At 46.6% G+C, this 24,987-nt stretch overlaps 1 protein-coding gene across 4 annotated transcripts; it reads right to left on the bottom strand.

Moving 5' to 3' along the window:
- Nucleotides 1–10: 10 nt before the first annotated feature.
- On the bottom strand, nucleotides 11–24,939 carry HIPK1 (homeodomain interacting protein kinase 1). 4 transcript variants are annotated; one of them, XM_054517272.1, is made up of 16 exons: nucleotides 24,755–24,939; nucleotides 22,735–23,812; nucleotides 17,495–17,618; nucleotides 15,393–15,512; nucleotides 14,580–14,666; nucleotides 13,563–13,747; nucleotides 13,113–13,275; nucleotides 12,541–12,763; nucleotides 11,589–11,710; nucleotides 9,938–10,072; nucleotides 7,320–7,462; nucleotides 6,984–7,166; nucleotides 6,267–6,482; nucleotides 5,768–6,006; nucleotides 5,358–5,506; nucleotides 11–4,250 (listed from the first exon to the last, which is right to left on the bottom strand). In XM_054517272.1, exons 2-16 carry the CDS (start codon nucleotides 23,808–23,810, stop codon nucleotides 4,029–4,031), a joined length of 3,387 nt encoding a protein of 1,128 aa, XP_054373247.1. In that variant the 5' UTR covers nucleotides 23,811–23,812; nucleotides 24,755–24,939; the 3' UTR covers nucleotides 11–4,028. The 4 variants fall into 4 exon arrangements, with proteins under 4 accessions (XP_054373247.1, XP_036254184.1, XP_036254183.1 ...); XM_036398291.2 differs by having other exon boundaries at nucleotides 11–4,514; nucleotides 7,320–7,459; nucleotides 24,755–24,937; XM_036398290.2 differs by having other exon boundaries at nucleotides 11–4,514; nucleotides 24,755–24,935.
- Nucleotides 24,940–24,987: the final 48 nt, after the last annotated feature.

Below are 24,987 nucleotides of genomic sequence, written 5' to 3'. Positions count from 1 at the left end.
ACCAGATGAATAGAGTACAGAAAATTAACCCTTTTTATTGATGCATTGCAATTGTTCTACATTTTTACCATATTATGTAGAAAATACTTAAAATACAAGCTACTTTGTAAAACCAAAGACAAACATTGAATCCAAAGATAAACTATGTTTTCACAATGGACCCTTCTCCCATATAGTTAGTATTAAATTTTTAAATATCTATTTCTTTTGTTAAAATGATTTTTACATACCCCCTAAGTACATCAGCAATACAAACATAGATCAGTAATTGTCAGAAACTACCTGTATCTAGCGGCTTGTAAAAAGGAAGAGCACAACCATAAAAGAAAGTTAAATTTTACACAGTAACTAGCATATCAAATACATTTAATAAAGTAGGAATTCCATTGCAATATCAAGGATTCAAGCAGAAATACTAACATTACATATAATGTACTGCTACATGTAGTGAGATAGATATAGTTCAAGCTGAATCTGAAATCACACATTATATAAAGTTTAGCAACAAACAACCATGTGGACATGCGGCACCATTCAGAAGTTTAAATAAAATTTAAAAAAAAGAAAGCAGGGCTGTGCCAATCCTGTCATTTAGAAGCAATTTAGTTTCATGTACTAAAAGAAATTGCTGAGTCAGAGGTAAATTACTGCATCCCATCAATTAGGTGCTAAGCAGGAAAGCCTCAGGAGTTGCCTCTGCAGGGGCTATCACAGCTGCAAATACAGGTCAGGTAAGAGAAAACTGATTGAACAGCTCAAGAATCACAGACAAACCTAGCTGGGACCACTAGCTGGCTATCAAATATTCCAAAGGTGAATCCCAAACTAGGTGTGAAGAAAATTAAAGGATGCCAATTCCTATCCAGAGATAGCAGACTTCTCTCCAAAAATGTGTAGCAGGCTCTGACAATGAGGAGAGTCAATTCTTGAACCCAATTTGAGGCTGGATATGCAAGGGAAGAAGGGATGTATCTCCTTAGAGCAGAACACAATACACCTAAATTGGGCATCATATACTGGGGCCCTGCTGGGATGGGGTTTGCTGTGTATCACAGAGGAATTTTGGGGTATTATTTGACAGCTTGTTCCAAATGGAGCACGTTTGATTTTACCTACATCATTTCCATCTCATCCTCCCTGTTCCAACACTTCTGGGAACTCAGGCAGTGGAGGAGATGACACCGTGCTTAGGGAATACATTTGATTGGGATTAATTCTGTTCCAAGGTCCTCTAAATGGACATTACAAGCTGCTGTTTTTAAGGGAAAGTGGGCAAGTTCTCAAAATTATTAGCAGATTTTGCTAGAGGTCTTTTTTTCTTTTTCCTGTTAGTGAAGTGTTTTCCATGAAGTCCTATTTGTGAAACGGGGAGTTGGAGCTTGGTTTGCCTTTTGGTGGAAAGGCACAACTCTGTACCCAAGAGGTATCTCAAGGCAAGTACTGAACACAAGCAATGTCAAAAAAAGCAACAAAGTGCCTACAGCAACAAACAGCATCGTTTGCAGCAACGATGTGGCACAGCAAGGTTGGTTCTCTACAAACACACTGAACATCAACGGGGGCTAACGCTACCGCCCAGCTCCACGGCCTCCAGCCCTCCCTGGTCCCTCCACCTCAGGCCAGTCCAGGCTTCCTTCTAGCAGGAACGTGGGCTTGCAGAAATGGTTTGGGCATTTCTTGCCACAGCCAGGTCAGGACTGGCCTCCTTCCCACTGGGACGGAACATAAACTGGGGTTCAAGGTTACCAAACCTCTTATTGCTGCAGTTACGCGACCGCTCAAACCAGTTTATATCATCCTTTTGGACAAGATACTTTATGTGTTAGATGAGAAATAATTCCTGGTACAAGGGACCCAAGGAAACAAAGTGTAGTCCAAAACCTGCACTGATTATCCAAAGTGAGTATTTCCTCTGAACACTAACTAGGGCTACAGCTGACAGACCTTCCCAACAACTCCACATTAGCAGTAGCTATAAAACTTTTTAATGGTATTATGTGCTTTACAGCAGGCTCTCTTTGGTATAAATATTCTATCACCAAGCTAGCAATATTTTACACGACACATCTGCTATTCCTGTGGGGGAAGGTAACGCTACACTAAAACCTAATAAAAGTGATTGCACGTTATTTAATCACTTCTGCAATATTAGACTAAACATTCCAATGCATTCCCAGCACTACCTTATCCGAAATGCACTGACAGACACTAACAGTACATGTGCCATTTCAAGGGAAAGCTTCGAGGGGACGTCGCTTCACTGGGAACAAGAACGGAGCTGGGATGAGAGCGGTGACAGGGAGAGGGCTCTGCACCATCCTGCTGCTCTGGCCGGGGGAGCTGGGTGGGTGAATTGCTTCAATTCGACGGGGGCTTGCTGGTCCCTCGTAAGGCAAGCTCACTGTAAACTCTAGTCACACTACATCATCATTTAAGGCACTACAATAAGGGGACACACCAAACAACTCTTCATCACACATACCTGTGCAAAACAAATCCAAGGTATCCTTTCCTCTCGTGAAGCTCTACTCCTCTCTCAGTGCTACAGTGATGAGCTCTAACCATTGCATTATATCACATACATTCCAACATGAATCAATTCATTTTGGTTTAAATACAAAGGATACAACACTTCCATCCCCAGGAACGTTTAAGAATTAGACAAACACTAAGTACAGAGTTCAAGTATAATCACTACACATTTTGATTACAAAGACAGAACATTTGGGGTTAGCAGGAAGTTTTGCTTGTTATATTTTTCTAATCAATATGTACATATTTCATTTTCTGTAAAATATTAAAACACCACCAATACAAAACTTCTAAAATAGTTTTAAATTCAGTAATAAACTTTAAAATCTGGATTTTTTTTTCCTTTTTTCTTTTTCTTTCTCTTTTTTTGTCTTGTTTTTTTTCTTTTTTTTTTTTCCTTGCAATTCCTACATGCACGTACTGTTTACAAGTCTTATTAAGAGCGCTTTAGAGTAGCTGCTGACATATCCAGGAGGATACGCTCACAGGAGTATAAAAAGCTGTACACATCAATACAGTGATGTTTCATTGTATTTCAAATTTATCTCCCTCCTAAATGAATCACGTGAGGCAAAAACATTAAGAAAAACAGAACAAAGCAAAGCCCTGTGCTTCTGTGAAGGAATCCAGCTCCATTATAGGGCCAGCATCTAATAAGCTGCAGAAACCAAATTTTAGAGCAATGCTGCATTATTCACTCTCAACTGGAGACAACAACCACTCTGACAGAGCTACTGAGCTCTGTCACACAGTGAGATCCTGAATACAGTTTGAACCACTTAGAAGAATTCTGCAACGAACACAACAAAAATTCAGCTGGGTTATGGAGAATTTTCGAGAAAACAAAGCAGACTCCAGGGTTTACAGGACTCCTGAATGTATCGTGTTGCTGGCATAAGGCAGCTGCCTCTACCAGTCCTTAAACAAAGCAGAGGAGTAAACAAAATACCTTTGACAGAAACATATATGGAGATGTAATGGCTTTTCAGAACCAGCAATTTGTTAAAGACAAAGTGAATTACAGAACAGATGTCGAAATATTAAATCTGATTTTAAAACTGCCCCAGCAACATAATGAGATAAACATGCACATTTTTAGTGGCAACGTGGATTTGTGCAAGCTGCTAAAATAGAATCTGCAAATCTTTTTGTTTAAGTTACACAAGTTAAAAAAGACATCAGGATCTGTCTTCTGAGACACTGATTTGACACCCCTTTTGATTAGCACAACAGAACAATTTTAAATAAACGTGACCATGAATTTTTTAAAAGCATCTATAAAAAGTAAGTAAAATTTTAAAAACTTAATTAGTGACCCTCGTACTGGTAACAAAGCATGCTGCTCAGTTAGTGACTGAACTCACCAGAGACATTTGGGAACAACATACAACCAGATCAGGGAGAAACACGAACCAGGCAGTCACTCCCAGGCAAAGGTTCACCTGAAATCCTCTCCAGCCTCTCAGGCCCCTCGCAGGACAGCGCTTCACTGGCAACTACAAGTAGGAGTACTGGTTGATCTTGGTGGGGCTCAGCGGGTATCCAGTGTAAATAGCAGATCCTCTGGAAGCACCAATATAGGACTGGGGAGCGAACTGGTGTTGGTACTGGGCGGGGGGGACGTTGGCAGAGGTCAGCAGGCTGGGCCCCACGCTGACAGGGACCTGGTGCACCAGGGTGCTGGGGTGGGCAGCGTAGGTGGCGTGGCGCGACGAGCCCTGCGGGGAGAACAGGTGGGCGATGGACGTGGTGGAGCCCAGCGTGGCAGCAGTGCTGGGGGCATAAGTGTACATGTGGGGCTGGCTGGACAGGTGGGCACTGGCCGTGGCTGCTGCCAGGTGGGGATGCACTGGGCTGCTGTGCTGGAACGTGTAGGGAGCCTGAGAAATCGTTGACGTGAGGGGGGCCACGTAAGCTTGCTGCCGGCGTGGGACAGCATTGCCGTTTCTCTCCTGGGAGGCCAGCACTGTGGTTTGCTGGTTCTGCAAGGGGAGGGAGTAAATGAGGTTAGTGGTCATGCTCAGGTGAGCAAGGGGCAGCCAGAGCCCCCTGATGGACACCTCCATCCCCCCTGACACAGCTGCAGACCCTCCCTCCTCATGATGCCCTCCCGCAGATCTGAGAAGGTGACTGCACTCCATGGGGACAGCGGTGACACCTTTCCTCTGCAATGGGGCAAACTGCCACAGCTGGATAAGTGAGGGAGGTCCTAGATCTGACCCAGAACTCCTCATACATCTACTCCTCTGCACCTTGGGAGCGTGGAAGCAGGGCTGCCCTGTTTTAGCACCAGAACACCTGTCTGGTGCCCATGGCAGAAGTGAACTGCAGGGGTAACAACATTTCGTCTCCTCTGAGAGGGGCTGCAGTGTGACCCAGAGATCAAAAGTCCTGACACAAAAAAGCGAAACCAATCTTTGAATTGAAACATTCAAAGATGTTGGGTGTCAATTGTTAGTTTGAAAGAGAAAGTCCAGTCTTAACCTACTGCTTGGAACTCTGTGAGGTCTAGAGAAAGGTAAAGAACTAAAGAATTTCCTCATACTGCACCTTCTAAGTTACTCCAATTCAACAGCTGGACCTTGGTGTCACCCTCCTGAGTGGCAAGAAGGACCTGCTGTAACTCAGGTGTGACAAGGAGCACAAAGAGAGACTATGGAGACAACCACACTTGTCCTACCCTGCACCACCCCAGGGCAGAACCAGCTCCCAAGAACTAGCACTTGCAACTACTGATCCTCTTGCAAGCCAGCCTTCCTCCCTGCCTCAGAGGTTCCTGAAGCAGCTGTGAACCAGCCCCAGGCAGCAGGGACAGGTGGGCTCACCTGGCTGAGGTTGAGGGGCTGCACGCCGTTGGTGACCACGCGGTGGGAGCGGTAGCCCGTGGGTGTGATGCAGCATCCTGATGACTGCCCGCTCACTGAGGCCACTGGCTTGCTCTTACTGCTGCTGCTGCCGCTGCTGCTCAGGATGCCTGCAAGATGCCACAGGCTCAGTCCACTCCTCCCCTTCCCACAGCTCTAGGCACCAAACTGACTCTGTCACAGAGACTTTGCTTTAATTACGATTTCAAATGTGACTAAGAAACCATCAGGAATGGTTACAGATCTTCCTAAATGCAGCCAAATGTAAATGAAAGGTAAATCTATCAATGACTATGAAAACAGACTGAGGCAAGTCCAAACTGTGAGGATGAATGTGTGACAGGGACAGGAGAGCACCCCGAGATACCCACCTGAAGCCTGGGTGGCTACGATGCAGTCATTGAGCTGCATTTTCAGGGGTGGGACGATGATGGTGCGGGAGCTGGAGCTGTCAGCAGCAGCTCTGCTGGGCAGCTCCAGGGCCCCCCCAGTGCTCCTGAGCGAGGACAGGGGGTCTGGGGCATAGGGGCTGCTCAGGGACGAGTCTGAGTCAGGGGAGTCGTTGACGGTGACGTAGCTGATGACGTTGGATCTCTGCTTCATACCCAAACTGCAGGGGGAAAAAGACAAAATACAAATGGGAAATGTTCTAGCTTTGCCCACCAGATTACAGATCTCCCTCTGGGATTTCACACCCTCCCTGCTTGCCCTTTAAAACTCGGATTAACTGCAGGCACAACAACACAGAGATGTGATGGGGAATATTCTGTCTCATGCAGCTCTTCTGAGCCTGCCCGGGGCTCACACACCGTGCTCCCCCCTCTCCCTGATGCATGAGCTGAGCCCAGCAGAGCCCAATGACCAGCCCACCTGGCAGGTTTGTATTTGCTGTCCTCCTCCTCGTCAGTGTCGCTGCGGATGGTGATGACACTGACAGGGGGGCTGGGAGTGTCGGGGATGACGATGGGCTGGTGCTGCTCCTGCACGGGGACCAGCACGTTGGAGGAGGACGAGGTGGAGCGCAGGGGGCTGCTCCCAATCAGAGAGTACACTTGGGTGGGCACAGGCTCCAGAGACGAGCTGGGCCTGCAGGGAAAGCACAGCAGGGTTCAGCTCCAGCTCAGACAAACAGCATTAGGAACATACAAGCGTGAACATGAACAGAACCTCAGTGCACACACTCAAAGAGCCAAGTGCCACAGACACGGCCAGAGAAGGCACTCAGGGATGCTCTGAATGGGACTGAACCACCTCAACACTGCCAGAAACTGCCACCCCTCATCCAACACTTCTGTCACTTGCACTGCTATGGCACCAACACCCCAGGAGTGTAAAACCCCTCTGTAAAACCAGCAAAGCACTTGGTCAACCATGTCCTTGCACTCACTGAAATTAATATCATTTAAATCGGTGACGACAGCACAAAGGCTTTTTCCAAGACGTCTTTAAATGCAATTGTAGCATAATAAAGTTACACCCTCAATGCCTCCATGATCGGAAGATGCTTTTTTCATACCAAAAAGGCAACCTCCACAAACGAACTCGTGGCATTTCTAGGACTGGGAAAGGAAGCAATGGAATCCTTACTTGGCTGTGCTCGGTGCTGGCTGCTTGTTCTTCTTTGCTGGCACATTGCTGCTCTGCTGCTGCCTCACAACATGAGCAACCCCAACGTTCAGAGGCTGTGCTGTGGCCAATGTCACGTGGTTGGTCAGCAGAGATGGCTGTTGCATGAGAGTGCTGTACTGATTTCCATGGGAATGTGCATTCCTGGAGCAGAGAAGAAACAAGAGACGCAAATCCCGTGACTACACTGCAGGAGCCACGAGCTGCAGCGAGCCCCTGAGGGGAAGGGAGACACTGTGGGCTCTGTGATGGATGTGTTCCCACTTGGCAGGGAGCTGGAGCTCCTGCAGTCCCTACCTCCAGTCAGCCAGCTGCTGGCTGCTGCCGATGGTCTCTGGGATCACGGCCGCAGGCTGGACAGAGTTGTGCAAAGCAACCCCTGGGAGCTGCTGCCAGGTGGAAGGGAGCAGGATCTGCTGGGTTCCCCCCGGCCAGGCCTGCTGCAAAACAACAAACACAGACACGAGGATCACTAGGCTTCAGTTCCTGCAGGGGCAGGCAGAGATCTGTCCAAGCAATTACTGCACCAGGGTGGATTGTTAGCTTGCAGAGATACACCTCATCCTTGCATGTTTTCCCAAGGACAAGAAAATCAGAGAAATGAGCTTCCCCAACATTTTGCTGATCTCTTTTATCACTGCTGTCACCTGGAGAAAAAGGTGTTTATATTGTGCTGCACATGCAGCCAGGCATTGCACTGCCAGGTGCAGCAGCGGTGCTTGGGACTCTGGGTGAATGTAAACTCACACCACTGTTCTGCTGAAAGGTCCCAAAATATGAAACCAATTTGGTCCTTTCTGCTTTTCTGCCTTGCAGGGCTCACACTGAGAGAGCTGAGATGGTGTCATTATTGTGGAAATTCACCCACCTCAGCTGAAGCATTTAAGAAAAGCCACATTGAGAGATAATTTGGTTACATGAAGGCAGGTTCAATTCATTAATATTATCGCTGTTCCAAATAAATTTGACAGCATAATATTTCCATGATTTTGATAATATATGGCTTTCTCTCCTGCAGCTTAAACTGCAAAATCTGTTGTTTCAAATTCAGTATTTCTGCAAGTAACAGATCCACTTAGTACAAATAAATACCAGTTCCGAACAAGAAGCCTTCAAAGCAGAGAGCTGCTAAAACCTCTGCCAACATAAGCAGAATAATAATAATAACAATAACATTGAAAAAATAAAAAATAAAAAGAGAAATATGTTAAAAGTCACACCATGCGTCTTTCCAAAAGCCAACACCTGCACAAGACAAAGCAGAGAGTTTAATACAGCAAGATATAAATTCCCAATGAGAGGCAGAAATCGGGCCTTCCAAGCGACGAACTGTTTTGACAGAGGAAGGACAAAAATATGCAAAGCTTAGCAAATGGCTAATGCAAACTCAGGGGAAGCAGCAAGGGAGAAGTGTTGGAAGCACTAAAGGTGAGCAAATTCACGCCAAAGGCTCCCAGAATCCAAACAGAACTAGTCAAGTCCTCCAGAGAAACTCAGAATGCAGGCTCGGAGTCTGGAGACAGCCGGCTCTGATCTCCACTGCTGTACAGGGGAGCTGAACCTCAAGTCCACTGCACACACACAGCAGAACAGAATTTGCCTGTTGAATCAAAGCCCAAATACACTTTGGAAAACATCACTAACAACTCACTTGTGTCCCAAGCTGTGCTATAGTCACCCCTTGCTGTTTTTGGAGCCCAGATTGCAGCCTTTCAGCAATCAAAATTCAACAGGAGGAAAGAAGAAGCACCCCTGGGTCTGTTTAGCTCAGAGCTGTGACCAGGAGAACCCCACTCTCCTGCCTTCCCATCCCCAGAACCAGGGAGCAGCTCACTTGGTTCACAAGAACTCAAATGAGTGGGTTTAAATTTCAGGACAGGTATGACTCGAGCAAATTCCACTTCAGCAGAGGTCTCCCTCTCGGAAGAAAATGACATTCAAACTACCACTTTAAAGCCACAAGAAACAACACGGTTCACACAATGGAATGTGCTTTGAAAGACATGTGAGGATACCAGCACTTCAGTGCACTGCAATGTTTTCATAAGCTTCACTGATCTGATTCTGGAGTTTTACAATGACTTCTTTGTGGCACTTGCAAAGTTGTTCTGATGCAGGTGCCAGAATACAGAAGAGGAGAATTTTGCAAACGTACATTTCTTAAAGGTGTGTTCATTCCTTTCCCCCATCCTTTTTTTAAAAATTGTTCCAAATGACCTAAAAGCTAGCTATTGCCATTTTGGATACTAGAGCTCACCTTTAATTTCAACCAAGAAATACATATCAACTGAAAGTATCTGTGAGGAACAGAATCTTTATCTGGATGAAACAAGCTACGTGCGATTGGCTATAAATAACAAAAGGCCAGAAAATTATTGTCAGTGTTCAACAGAGGTTAAGAGAAATCAACTGCTAGAGCAATACATTAAAGGATTTGCTGTCATTAGGGATTTTAGCCTGTGCTTAATGATCTGAAACATTTCTCCATACAAAGCAGCTTTACACGTGTTGCAAACAATATATGGAGCTAACTTGCCAAGTAGGTCAAATTCTGGCCATCCAGGTACCTGTAGCAGAGTCAAGCTAAAGACTGATTCCTTTGTATTCCACAATCAAAAGGCAAAGATAGGAGAGTAAGTGAAGAACAAGAATGATTACAACTCTTCTAGGGTCTAGTTTAGAAGAGCTTTCAATACTAGGCTAGCAAAGGTAATAGTCAATGGATCTGGATTCTTTACAGAGCCACACTAAACGTCAGAGTCAGACAGTGCTTCAGCAATGTTGGGGAGGAAAACAACAAGACATTAAGATGTAGCAAGAACACAGCCACAAGATGGCACATGCTTCCATGCCCTCTGCAAGTCTAAGTTAAAACAAAAACTCAGTTAGTGAACACAATCAAGGGAGGCAATTACCAGTACTGCAGCCGTCTGTTCGACCAGCGCCGGCCGGCCGGCTGCGCAGTTCAGGGTAAAGGGCACCGCATACTGCGGCGTGATGGTGGCTACTTGAGGATGAAGAGTTGCTACCATTAGTGGTGTACAGCTTCCCTGAAATGTAGATCAGGCAGTGAGTGAAACACATGAGCTGAGGCAGGTCAGTGCGCTGGGCAGGGCCGGGCGCGGAGGGAAGGGACGCACCGACACCGACACCAGCGCCAACACCCAGAGCCTGCACTGCTCCACAGGCACCTGCAGGGCCCCCAGGAGAGCACGAGGAACTGGGAATCTCCAGTCCAGTGACACAGTTCAAAAGGCAAAACAGGTTGGGGAAAAGTTTGGGGACAGGACCTCTCCGATGACACAGTTCAAAAGTCCAAATGAGCTGGGGAAAAATTTGGGGAGGGGATGTCTCTCTGATGACACATTTCAAAAGTCAAAGTGAGCTCAGCTACTGGCACTTTACTGACAGCCATGCTGCACTAGCCATGGCACAGTGCACCCTGGGCAGCTCCCTGCACTTGCTGTCAGACCTTCAAATCCACACACAGAACTCTTGAGAAAAGGTAAACTATGGGATTTCATGGAAGGCACAGCAGGTCTTTGGTGTCATGAAAGAGCAAAGTTATCCATGATGAAACCACCCAGACATGTATTAGTCCATCAAATGTCTAATTTAAATTAGATTCTTGGTGTACAATTTGCACTCTTGGATTCAGGTGGGCCTTCAAGTGGGTTCTGCTTTTTGGATACTGTGACCTGTATCATTAATGCTACAGAAACCAGCAATCACAGAATGCCACCTAAACATTTGGACTGAACAAACTAAAAATTACTCCTCTACAAGGTCTGCAAGTGCAATATGCTGCCTGAAGAGTAAAACTAACAGAGTACTTGTTAATGCCAGCAGAAACTAAAACTATGCAAATAAATAAAAATGCACTTAATTATAAAGGCAACTACAAATTTTCAGCGAATAAAACTTGTGAATCATCAGGCACTTATTGTACAATAAAGGATTACTTTTTGGAAATTAAAATGGGTTTAATTTATGACACATTACTAATATTTAAAACAGCATTTTTAGAATGATTTGTGAATTTTGGTATTGTATGTTGCTTAAGCTGCAAACTGCAGAAATAGGTATGTCATTGCTACACATTAATTCACACTAAGAATGTAACTAGCTGAGAAGGATTCAGAAATAATTTTGTTGATTTAAAGATGAAAATTTAGCATGAGTAATCTGTGTTGTCACCTCTGTTTACCGGGATCTCACTTCTCACAGCAATGATTTCTCCTGCCACGTTTTTAAATTGTAGGCAAAAATGACCAGCACTGCCTTACAGGCAGTGTCCATGCCTGAAAAACACAGCCTGTTTTTAGCAGCTGAAAACCACATACTGATTCCCATTATTAAATCAAACTCCTAAAACCAGGGAGGCACATGACATAAAATAGTTCAGACTTTAAATATTCCAGAAAAACAAAACAAGAAAATACTGTCTTAGAAGTGACCTGCATTTAACATTTCAGTGTGTCCTGAGAACCCCCTGCACTCAGGCAGGTTCTCCTGGATGGTGGAATTGCAGCTGAGCCTATGAGGGGTTTGGGGTGGTTTTTTTACCTGTGTGAGAACTCCAGACTGGATCTGCAGTGGCTGTGCTGCAGGTGCTTGTGGCACAATTGGGACAGCATTTTCCATCCTGACTGGGAACCCAGAATGCTTTGTAGTTGCCTGAAGTCCAGCTGTGGAGGACAAGACACATCACTAAGCTGTTGCACTATTCTTTCATTTGTTTCCAAAAATCAAATGCTTACTAGATAAGGGCAGAGGATAGGGTGGGATTAAGGGATAGAAAAGCTTTGACAAAATCCCAGTAAAACACCAGCTGGACATCAACTTCTGCACCTTGGGATTTCACAGGGCCATGATGGACAGCTCAGCTCTGTGGAGTCTGGTTTGCAGAAACAGTGACACAGACTCCCAATTCCAACCTGCTTCAGACAAGTTTGAAGTTCAAGCCTTCACCATCAGCTCCCATGTCACAAATAACCTTCCAGATTAAGACAACCCAGGAGTCAGCATAACTACAGAACCCTGAGGAGGAACAGAGGCATGAACAGAGCTGCCTGTGCTGAGCTCACTGACCCACAACCTGTGACAATCTGCTGGTGGCAAAAAACCTGCATCAGGGCTGTGAACTGAGGCCCAAACACCAGATGTTTACTGTTGAGATAACAAACAAGCAAGACACACTGATTTTCAGGCAGGTCTGGCTCCTCTGTTCCCTGCTTTCTGTGGAATGCTGCTGTGTTCAGTTTGGGGGGAAAAACTGGTTGAGCAACCAGATGGAGCCTGCAAGCCAGGCAGGCAAGGTCCTGTCACCTGTTCCAGCACGACCTGGAAGGGAATCAAGCTGCCTGCACACGTCTGACCTGGTTCTGCACCTCCATCTGATGCAAGAGCCCCGTGTGACACCCACAGAGAGCTCTGCTCTAGTCAGGCTTTTCTCAGTTTAGTGCAAATCACAACTTTTCCTGCCCTAACAGCATCACACCAAGGGTTCTTGGCTTACTTTGAAAAGCAGGGGGACAAACAATGAAGGTCTGCTGGAAGGGGTCTGTCTGTGTGCAGATCTGGGTGGTTCCAGGCTGCAGGGAAACACTCTGCTGAGCCACTCCTGCCACTGGGGCTGCAGAGGAGGGGTACAGGGCGGACTGGTAGTTGAGCAGGGAGACGTCTGAGTTGGCCAGGGAAAGAGTAGCAGCAGCAGTGGAATTGGAAGCCAACACACTGGCCTAGAAAAACAAACAAAAAATCACTTATCTCCTGTAATTTTATCTCTGTTATAAAACAACAGGAACCATCAATATAAAACTAGGAGGAAAGCACCTGGAAAATGTTTGAGGTAAAAGGCTTAAGACAACACAGAACAAAAAACATTAATTGCACCCAATTAACTTATGTTGCTGAAGTGAGAAATTTTCAACACATGAAGTAAAGAGGCTCCTTGGTCTGAGTTTTGGAAATTAAGACATTGAGACAAGACTATGAATTTTGGAGAGTGGTTTAAATTTTGGCCTGAAGGCACCAAATCACCCTACTCCTTGTCTTTGATTAGGATAAAACAGGTGAAAGATGCCATACCTGGTTGTGTACTGTGTTGAGCTGGTTGTTAAAGCTCATTGTCAGGTTTGTGCTTGTGTTAGGAGCAATGTGAGTGGTGAAAGGGCTCTTGATCTGATTCACTGTATCATACATGTTCACTCTTCTCTTGCAGATCTCCATGTTCTGAAAGCAAGATTTCACACTGGAACAGAATGACAGAAGGAAAACATTAGATTTGTAAAAACAGGACACAGATGTGACAGATTCCCAACTTTATGCACGTGCTTTAGGTTTAGGTTCTTTTAAACCAACAAAGAATGTCCTAAAACATGAAAAGGAAGCTTATGAACATTCCATTCCTTACACATGCCATGGCTATTTTCAGATCAGCCAGGAACTGCAGAAAATAGCCCTGACAGAGAGCTGGGAAGTGCTGCTCTGTGATTGCAGCAAATCCTGGAACAAAACAGCCCATCCAAGGGAGCTTACTGGTTACTGTGGGGGAAGTCCAGCAGATGTGCCATTGTAACAAACGAATGGTTCAAAGTCTTCAGTGGAGTAATTCTCTTATCTGCATCAATTGTCAACATTTTCTTCAACAAATCAATGTATTCCCTTCGGTCAGCCTTCTCTGCCAACATGTCGGTCCCTTCTAAGTCTGTAGACATATTCACCTGGAAAATCACATGGGAGCAGTTCACACAAGCATCACATTAACTGCTGCCTAACAGTTCAATAATGTCACATCACACAGAAATAGTTATCAGGCATTTCTGTCTCTTAGCCAGACCAATTTCAGGCATTACAGTGCTAACACTGCCTTTCCCTTGCTCGTTCTAGGACAGAAAGTCAAACTTGCACATGGAATTCTCTTCTCAACAGGGAGTTGGGTCTATTCAAAGGGACCAAGCAGGCTTCATTCTCCACTCACTGCCAAAATGCCCTCATGTTTTGGGGGAATCTATAAGGGGCTGGCAAGACAGAATGATTCCACCTTCTCTGCACAGATGTAACCTGATGGTAACAGCTACAAAAGCAACAGAAAATTGATATTTAAGATTTAAGACCTCATGATATTTAAACCACTCAGATATTCCTTCATTTTACCTCTAAAAAGAGAATGAAAATAAGAATGATCTGTAGTTCTTGTCGCTATTTCCAAAGTTTCATAAGAGGTTTAATCCTACAAACACATTTGAAGGGGCTCACTCTCCTACTGCTCTACTATACTGGGAACAGGCTGGGCACACTCCTGCTAACACACTGAGGCATAAGAAAACACAAAACATTTCAAACAGGTTATAATTAACATTTTGACCGGTTTTAATCCACTGATTTCTGATGCAAATTGGCACCACTGTAAACTTCCATCAGTGCTCTGAACTGGCAGTGGAAGAGGTGCTCCAGCACAGGAGCCTCAATTTTAGAGATCCCCCAAAAAATGAAAGTTACTTAATTATATGTGGAAAATTAATGAGTTATCTGTGTCCCAAGATCCCCACACACCTGCGCCATATCATCCAAACAGTTGAATATATATTTCCGAGCTTCTTTTGATTTTATTCCTGTTTCCAACTCATGTTCTTCTGGGGTCTATAAAAGAAAACAGTAGTATAAACTGAGACACTGTGTGTTGATAAGGAAAAAGCAGCAAGAAATTGCTGAGGCAGATGATCAATTGCTGCTTTCAGACACACCACACACCAGCAGGTCAAACCAAAGAGCCCTGGGATCCCATTCCCTCAGCTGGAAAGATCATTCACTGCAAAGCTGAATTAACAACAGCATGACTTCATTTCAAGGCTGCCTTGGGTAGTGCATTAGCCAGAAGAACTGAAGGTTTCTGATTTAGAAAGAGGCTATAAATATTTTAAATCCCTCTTCTACAAAGAAGAAAGGCAAATTTCCCTTCTTTTTGCTGCTCAGAGGCAAATCAGGCCTAAATCCCATTCTTTCCTGTCCTCTGCCAACCCAAAACCAGATTCCTGATAAACTAACAAACACACCACAAAATACTCCATATTTTACTGGTTGGATTGTCAGGAGATGACAACAAGATGACACACTTCCCTGGGAATGAGCAGCCCATAATAAGCAGCCATTATCTCAGTGAGGAACACCCACCCTTTGCTGGTGCTATCACCACTGCTGCTTTTGTCAGAGCAGCACCAGGAGCTCTGCACAGCTCCTGCAACCTCAGACCCCCAGCCAGCCACGCTCCAAAGCCAATCCTCACTCACAGCACACAAAACTGGGTGGGAATTCCTATCAAATCCTCAGTGAACAAGAGAGAATTGGGGATGGGAGAGACAGACAAACCTTGAGCCTCCACAGTGGGTATCCCAAATTTGGATCTCTGTTAAAAAACCTGCTTGTTTTCGTTCCTGCACTGAGAAGATACTCCGCTGGAAGGCCTTGAGTTTGTGAAATGTAACGAATCTGGGAAAGAAAATCACAAAAGTGAGGACTCTCACCCTATAGAATTCACAGCTAATGGGGTAATTAACAGCCAGGTTTGATCACAGCTAATAGGAAACTACCTGTAAAGAAAGACTGCCCAGATATGCAAAACTGCAAAATTAAAGGGACCAACTCAAGTATTTATAAAGCCACTTTTGCAACCACGCAAAAATTTCAGGTTTTAAATGCATCTTTCTTATTTTACGGAAATATTTTTGCTAATGTATATGCAAGCAGACTGTAGGCTTTTAAGACATTAAAGAGTGTAAGAAATAGACATTTTGAGGAAAAAATACCACAGAATTTATCATGTATGTATAAATAATTAAAGGCATGATTATCCAAGCAACATTGCTGTGCCTGCCTACGCAATATGCTAGGCACACAATTTCAGAATAACATCATGGCAAAGCTCTCAGTGACCAAGAAACCAGGACCAAATATCCTCAAACACATTTACCATACTTATTTTTACATGTTAAAAAAATGGCTCAGAATTTTGAAAGACGCACCTGAATCCTTGTGGTGGTATTGATAAGACACTGGTAAAGGGATAACGATTAAAAAGCTATGCTCAAAAGGAAAGAAAATAGCAAATGTATCAAAAACTCCACAGTGTTAAGGTAACTATGCCTTGATCAAACCATCAATTACAGAGCATTTACAGCTCTTTAGCATTTCTTATTTGCCAAACTCCTGCTACGGCACTGTGCCAAAGCAGGGCACTGTCACAGCTTGCGATCACAAGAATTTATGGGCTCACTTTTCAATTAAGCCAAGGTGGATCCAAGTGTCTGCATGTGAATATTTCTTTTATCTATGTGATAGTTCAGGTAGCAGTTCTATTTTTACAGGACAAACTTTTGCTTCAGAGCCAAAGGGTGTTTAAAAAAAAAAAGCTGTAAATCCCAGCCCAGCCCATGAACTCATTCCTGGAGAGGTCCTCTCACAAGTTCCACCTCAACTTTCACTTGCTGCTGCAGAATCTCAAAAAAAAAAAAAAAAATGAAAGCCAAGTCATCTTCAGTCTTCAAGGGAAATTCAGACATCAAAATGAACCCCATGAAGTCACACCTCACAGAGGGCTGCAAAATCCTGTCATTAAGCAATGGAAAAAGCAGCTCCTCCCCAGCCACCTACACCAGCAGATAAGGTTCTCAGAAATTACACAAAACTCAGTGCACAAGGAAACCACCAGGCCCTACCCCAGCTACTTTCTAGCTCATTGTGCTCATTAAGGTACCACCGTGTTTCCTTTGGAAATTTACAGTGCTGGGAAGACACATGTGAGACACTTAGTAAGTTTTCATGTATTTTATCACATAAGGAAAACCATACCCAGCACTGCAACAAGATCCCACCGTAAAAACCCCAGTGGAAAAGCTACTCTGAAAAAAACCCCTCTCACAGACTTTTTGTCCTTTTATAGGCACTGACTAGGCCAGGTAATAATGCCAAGTATCCACAGAAAGGACTAATTAGTTCAAGATGCCTCTCAGAGTCTTGCCCTTGGATTCCAAAGACAGCTTGAGGCTCACACTTTGCATAAAAACTGAGGGTTGCTGTAGGTATTAAGAGGGCAGGAATGATAGGCTTGCTCTGTCCCCACATGGAAAAACTGCCCTCATGGTGCAATTACAGAGAGTGTTTCACACCAGGACACACACACCTCGCTTCTGCTTTGGCAGGAAGGGGTTCAACAGCTCCTGGGTTTGGAAACCAGGGGTTAACTGCAAATTGGCCCCTTTTTCTGGACAGGATACACTCAGCTCAAGTGAAAACACACAGAACTCTGTGCTCCCTGCCCAGAGACAATGGGAATATCACAGAGAGAAAATGAGCTCAGACAGCAGCAATGTGCACTGATGAAAGCTGATGGGGGACATGGGGGTTTCAGGAGAGTCTGAACACAGAAAAATCAAGGTTTAAGGTGAAGATCCCACATCCCCCAGTGCTCTCACCTGGTCGTACTCAGATGCTCCTGGATACAGAGGCCAGCCCAGAAAGAGCTCAGCTATGACACAGCCCAGTGACCACATGTCAATGGCTTCACAGAACGGCAAACCCAGGATGATCTCGGGAGCTCTGGGAAGGGAAAAGGAAAGAAAAAATCTTTTACTGAAAGCTGCATTTCTCCCCTGTAAACCACTCTGAGTAAAGCCCCTCCATGCACAAGAAAATCTGTGTGAATATAAATTATTCACTTTAAAGCAGAAGTTGTTTCCTTGGGTGGCCTGATGGATCCCAACCTTTTTTTCACTTAGGTGGATTCTTTTATTGCCACAGTGGCCCCCCAAATCCTAGGAGGCCTTTATATCACAGTTGCATAAAGTTACTCCTTGAGTAATCAGTTTAATTACACCTGACAGCGTGTGAGGTGTCCCTGAGACAGCACACAGCATCACAGAATTATGGAGAGACCTTCAGGATCATCTAGCCCAGCCTATCCTACCAGAATTGGGAAGAAAAGCTCTGGCAAACAGAGACTTTTCTAGGAGAAGGTCCTGAGACCCCGGGTAAGCAGCTGCAGGGGGCTGCCTGATTCGTGTGGGGAAGAAGAGCACCTGCAGAGCCAGGAAAAGGAGCTCCTCAGAGAGCAGCTGGGTTTCCATCAGCAGGTTTTCATGCAGGGTTTGCTCAGAGAGTTTCGAGTCTAAAATGGATGCAGAGAGCCCAGCTGGAGGTTGTGTTTCAGGTTTCTGTGCACTCAACCACACCTAATGCAAAATGTACCTGTCTGGCCCAGCCTTTACGGGGAGGTGATAAAAAAACCTCACACTCCAAGCAGGGTTTGCTTCTCTAACAGGTTGGAATTTCAGGGAGATTTCTGTCTGGAGCTGACTCATAACACAGAAGGATGTTTTAGTGTAGCTCTTCACCTACACAGAGTTCTGAAACAAACTGAGGCTGTTCCGGCAGGAGAAATTCTGGTCCCACATTTGCATAGAGCACAAAACCCCAGGTGCTGCAAACCCCAGGTGAGCTGCTGTGGGAATTTACCCTGGAAAGTACAGGAAATACAAAAGCCTTGACCTTCATCGTGAATAACTAACACAAGAGCAAAGGAAGACAGAAAAGCCCTAAACTCCAGGCTATCCATTTCCTGGTCATGCCCCAGGGCTTGTGTGGCATTCCTGGTGTTTCACTATGGATGCTTCAGTTGTTAAAAAAGGCTCTGAAACCAGCTCTGATCCCTCTACAGAATTCTAAAAACCAGGGCTTGCATAATGTACAGGTGTCAGTAAAATTGACACTCACCCTCCTCGACTCCTGAGCCTCCCAGCTGCTCATCCATGGCAAGAGTGCCTCCCCAGTTAATCACCCTTTGTGCAGTGGTGACACAGAGACACCTTCTGTTTCAGGTGTCTACACAACAGAGGCACTCAGCCCAGCTGCTCAGGGCACCTGAGAAAGCACAGGATCAGAAAAGGCCAGGCTGGATGGAGCTTGGAGCAGCCTGGGATAGTGGAAGGTGTCCCTGCCCATGGCAGGGGTGGGATGAGATGAGATTTAAGCTCCCTTCCAACTCAAACCAGTCTGGGATTCTCTAAAAAAGATAACCTCACTGTTGCAGTGAGGTCACATTTATTCTTTATTACCCAGATTTTATTATGTCTGAGCCCCCAAAACCAGAGCCATGATACACCTTCAGTAATCAGAATAATAGATTGTTCAAGCTAAGGCATAATGACACTCTCCACTCAACACTGATCTGTTTCTACCTTTTTGTTTGGCTGCTCCTGGCAGTTGTTGACTTTGGAAAGGTTTCTCACATGTGAAAATATAAATGATTGTGCAAGTATGAGCAGTAGCTGATATTTGAATGCTGACTCTCCTGCCAACATTTACATTTTAAGGAAATATGCTAGAATGGATACAGCTTTCTACAGGCTAAGTAAGAGGTGCAAAGCAGAGGATTCTCTTTCTTCACAAGTAGGAAAAGTACAATTCATACATTTACACAGGAGCCCCCCTTGCCATTACTTTATGAGACACCATCAGCAAACTGTACTGCCCCTCTTGATTATCCTGATGTAGGAATATCCAACTCAGAAAGGACCCAGACCTGTCATATAAGGCATGCTGCACTTGGACTGGCAAACAAACTAAACTGCAGATGGCTTGTGGAATATACAGAGCATGCTAATCCTTCTCGAGTGTGCTAAAAACTCCCCACCAGTTCCAAAGGAAATAGAGACTGGTGGCAGTTTGTTGGTCTTTCACTCCAGGATGGAACAGACTCACATATTCCTAAATCTCAATACCATGATGATAGCAAGTCTTGTATTTTATTCCCTGCAACTAAATAAATGAACTTCTCGCGAGCCACCTGATTTCACTCTGATTGCAGGACAGGGCTGGGAAATCAGAATTTCTCTCATCTCCTCTTACATCACTACAATTAGCAGCCTTATGAGATGTGAGCTGAACCAGGACAGCAGGCAGAGGTCACTTCCATAGCTGCTCTGCCAGAGATTAAAGCGATTTTACCATCTTAAGCTCTCAGAAATAAAACCAACAACACTCTTTGCACAGATGCTTGCTAAGCACTGCCTCCCAAAGCTGACACTCAGGCACTCTCAGAAGAGAAAGGACACACAGCAGCCCCAGAAAACTGCAAGCCTGACTCCCTCCCAGCATTTCCAAACACTCCACGTTTACACCTGTGCTTAGGGATGGTGGGAACACGGAGCCTGTGCAAGTGCAGCAATGCAGGGAGCAGCAGGGCCAGCTCAGAGCTGGATTAGCAGAGTTAGACTTGGCAGAGGCACTGCTGCTCCCCAGGCCAGCATGGCTGGGACAGAAGTAGGTCATGGAGCCCAAAGCAGAGGTGAGAAATGGATACTCCTGCACCCTGCAGCTCCCCCAGTGCTCAGGGCCACCTTCTCATGGCCCAAATTGTCCAGTCCCACAGTCTGTGCTCCACACTGGCCCGCAGGCAGCACCAAGAGGCAGGGAGCTGAGTAAAACTGCCAGGATGGCTGCACTCACATTTAACACAGGACATGAGTAAACCTCACTCTGTGCAGCAGGGAGATCAGTACTGCAGGGATTTTTTATTTCTGCATGCTGTTTCCTTCCATTGTTCGTCCTCCACAAGAACAAAAGCAACCTGAGGGTGGTACTCTCGTTTTCAGGTGAGGAATTACTGCAAAAACATCCTAGAACTGCCCCAGGAATTGTTCACTGCAGAGAGCTGATCTACTCCTACTCCATGATGGGCTTCAGAGCCAAAGAATTCTTCCTGGGCACTTCTACTGAGTCTTTGAAGTGTGAGCAGTAGAACTGCCCCTCCTGAGTGGGGTCAGGCAGCAGAGGCAGCAGCAGTTTCTGTGGAAAAGGGATCTTTCCACAGCAGAGGTTACCCAAGTGACAGGGATTGAAAGCTAAAAGGTGAGCACAGAGAAGTTTATTTTTAACGGCTGACAGAGAACCATAGGAAGAATTGGTCTGTGCTCTTTCATTAAACACAGCATTGAAAAAAATTCCAACTAGGAACTCATCTGAACACTAATTTAATGTGAATATGGGTAAAGCAATCCAGTTCTCCCACAACAAGCTGGTTTCTGCACCATCTCTGTAAATTCCTAGATTATGGATTTTAGTAATCATCACCATTTGACTAATTACACATCACTAAATACTAGATTTCCACATCACAGCATTCTTCACTCCAGCCAAGCAGACAGTCCAACGCCACCTAATCCCAGGTTATTTGCCTTTCTGGCAGAGTCAGTCACCCCAGGGAGCTGGAAGGGGCTGGAGTCCAGTGCCCCACACACAGATGGAGCAGGAATTTCCCTCCCTGCAGCCCCTGGAAGATTCTTATCACCCCTCACTGCTTTTCCTCAGCTAAATCTGTTTTCTGAGATACCAGAAAATGGAGAGCACCATGGGCCTCCCCAAACTGCTTTGCTGAGACATGTGGCAAGTCAGATAGAGCAGATTCTTGACCACTGGTCACCTCTTTCCATGCAATAACAACAAAACTGATGATGTATTTTAGAGAGTGGGTGTTTTTACAGAGTTGGGGGCACAGGGGACAACTGGACTACAAAATAAAACCATACCAATCAATAGTTTGGAATTGGAAAGACTGGTGCCAACAAGCTGAGCAAAGATCATGAGCAATGGATTAAGTCTGTATCACATGAAAGGAATGTCATGGAAAGCTGGTACTGGGTGTTGGAGTTAAAAAGAAAAACAACACAAAAACAAAGGGAGCAAGCACACAGGGAGCGTGAGGGATGAACAGAGCAAACCTACAATAAGCCAGGCTTTAAAACTGAAGTGAGCAGCCAGGGAAGACATCAAACAGGGCAGAGACACAGGGTGGGGCGCAGTGTCTCAGTCCTGTCTGGTCCCAGCTGGAAGGACCAGATACTAGTTCTGAGTTTTGCGTCAAGTGAGCTCACATTCCACCCAAAGCAACCCTGACAACACAGCAGACTCTGCACGGCCCTTTGAAGCCAGAAGTTCTTTCTGCATCCATTTATTGAAGTCTGCTGCTACTTAAATTCAAATACAGACTTAACAGAGCCAAGCTGGAGGAATAATTGAAAGAAACAGCACAGCTTGCTTTACGCACAGTCTCTTGAGTTTTAACGTTTCTGGCCATAATTTATTTTTACTTCTTGGGCAGGAGTAGGGCAGAAGACATCTCCACACATTGCTAAGGGAAGCTGAGATCTTTCTCATCACTGCTGTAAGGGAGCTGCAGGTCTCATGAAAGCATGACTTAGCCAGGGTTGACACAGGAAGTCATGTGCTCCTGAAGGGGGCTCAGACAAAGATGAAGAATCAGAAGAAACAAAAGCGAATAGAAATTGGCATCCCTTTGACTTCTCTCCCTTCTAAATGTCCAAGGTTAATGGACTAGTTTCAGATCATAGTAGACAACCTCAAATGCACTTCTCCAGTTTGCCACTTCACAGTGTCACAAGCCAGTGGACAGGATAAAATCACTCAGTGCACTGATCTGGGGGGGAAAGGAAGGTGCTGGGCTGCAGATTAGGCGACCCTAAGGCAGACATTCTATTTATTTACATCCAACTTTCAGAAGAAACCTCCAGGAAACATGCAGAGCTGATGATTTCCTGCTGCCCCTCAGCTGGGGTTAGACAGGGAAGCTCAGTGTCTGCAGAAGGAGCCCCCAGCAGGATCAGCCTGACCTGGCTCAGGGAGCAAGGGCAGTGCTTACCTGTAATAGCGTGACTGCAGGTACGTGGAGCACACGGCCTTGGACACGTGGCTGGCTGACCCAAAGTCTATCACCTTCACTCTGTAGGGCTGGCGTGCAGGATCCACCAACATGATGTTCTCTGGCTTCAAATCAGCGTGGATCAGACCCAAGCTCTTCAGCTTCATCAAGGCAGTTGCCACTTGCTGCAGGATGGGCCGGATGTACTTCAAGGGCAACGGACTGAACTTGTTTTGCTTTAAGAAATCATATAAGTTCTGTTCCAGCATCTCAAAGACAAGGCATGTATGATTCTTGTGTTGAAAGCACTCGTAGGAGCGGACGAAGTTGTACTCATCAGCATTCTCACTGCTCAGGCGAGACAGGATGCTCACCTCGATCTGGCCCTGCCGGGCGTACGAAGGGTGGTTCTTCAGGATTTTGATGGCTACAATCTCCTTCGTGCTACGTTTCCAACATTTCGCCACCTGCCCGAACGTCCCTCGTCCCAGGAATTCCAAGACCTCATAGCTGTTGGTCATAGAGCACAGGATCTCATGCTGGACCAGCTGATAATCTCCCTCCCCACTGGAGCTGCTGCTTTTCGTGGTGACCGTGGTGGTCGTGGCCGCAGCTCCCACCGCAGGTCTGTTTTGCAGCATGAGAGGTGGATGTTCCTCAATGATCTGCACACTACCGTTGCTGTCAACCTCTTCACTTTTCCTTTTTAATCCACATTTTTGGTATGGTTCCAGCAAAGAAACGTTGCTCCTGTGGGTGATGGTCTGGCTGCTCTGGAAGGATGCTGTGGCGCTGCTGCCGGTGCTGTCGGCCGCGGTGACCACGATGTGCTCGACGGAGGGAGCGGGGAGAAGGAGGTTCTGGTCGTAGGCAGGGATGCTGAAATTGGCTACCTGATGAGAGGAGCTGGCTTGCCCTTGAGCTGCTGGGAGGTTTTTGCTGTGGGTATAATACTTGTCACTACTGCTCTGTCCTGAAACATCCCAGACAGACGGCTCCACTTTCAGTTTCTTGGCACTGCAGAAGGCACTCGAGGATACTGACGGAGGGGAGAACACCTGCAGCTGTGAGGCCATACCTGGAAAGGAAGAGGAGAACTCGTAAGGGGCAGCAGGTTGGGATGGACAAGATCCTCCATCTCACAAAACCCAGAATGACAAAAATCCGGTGTTTTTCTGAGCACCATGTGGTGCCCACCACTGAGGAAGGGAACCTCTGTAAGTGCTGCCCTAAGGGCATCACCGAGCCAGGCTGTGCAGATTACTGCATCTGAGAAACACACGGCTCTTTATCCAGCTCGCTAAAGGAGTCCCAGCACACGAGAGGAATCACAGAGTCAATTCGGTTGGAAAGACCTCTGAGATCATCGAGTCCAACCTGGTGACAAAATACCACCCTGTCACCCAGACCGGAGCGCTCAGTGCCACGTCCAGTTGCTCAAACACCTACAGGGACGGTGACTCCACCAGCTCCCTGGGCAGCCCGTTCCAGTGTCTAACGAGTGAAGAAATTCCTCCTATTGTCCAACCTAAACCTCCCCTGGCGCAGCTCAACACTCTGTGCTCTTGTCCTGCCGTTCGTTACCCGGGAGAGGAGCCCGACCCCCACCTGGCTACACCCTCCTTTCAGGGAGTTGCAGAGAGCGATAAGGTCACTCCCGAGCCGCGTTTTCTCCAGGCTAAAAAACCCCAGCACTGGAGGAAACAATACAGAGGATGGGGGGAGCGCAGGAAGTGGGAAGACCCTGCGAGAATTCCGATCCCGTGCCCAGGCCTGTTTCCTAGGCGCTGTAAAAACAGACTCGGTGGGAAACCCAACCGCGGCAGGCCCAGCCTCCCCCCGGGGCAGCGCCCGGAAGGCCGGAGCGGAGCCCGCCGGGAGCGGAGCCCGCCGGGCCGGGCCGTTACCGGGGCTCGGGCCCGGCCCCGCCGCCGCCGCCCCGGCCCTCCCCGGCCCCAGCGCGGGGGAAGGGGCGGGCCCGGGCCTGCCCGCCCCGCCGAGCCCCGCCGCCCGCACTCACCGCCGGTGGGGGGTTCTCAGCCGCGGGCCGGACCTGCCTGGGGGACACGCGGGGGTGCGGAGCCCCGCAGCGGGCTCATCATAGCCCCGCCACGGCCGCCGGCCCGGCCCGCTCGGCCCGCGCTCGCCGGGGGGAGCCCCCAGGCCGCTCCGCCGCCGCCGCCAGGCTCCGCCGCGCCCTCACGGCCCGGCCGGGCTCCCCCCGCCCCGTCCCGCCGCCGCCCCGGGCCCGAG

The sequence above is a fragment of the Molothrus ater genome, chromosome 25 (assembly GCF_012460135.2).
Source record: "Molothrus ater isolate BHLD 08-10-18 breed brown headed cowbird chromosome 25, BPBGC_Mater_1.1, whole genome shotgun sequence".
Lineage (NCBI taxonomy): Eukaryota > Metazoa > Chordata > Aves > Passeriformes > Icteridae > Molothrus > Molothrus ater.
Note: the sequence above shows the minus strand (reverse complement) of the source record. Positions and strands in the feature narration are given on the sequence as shown.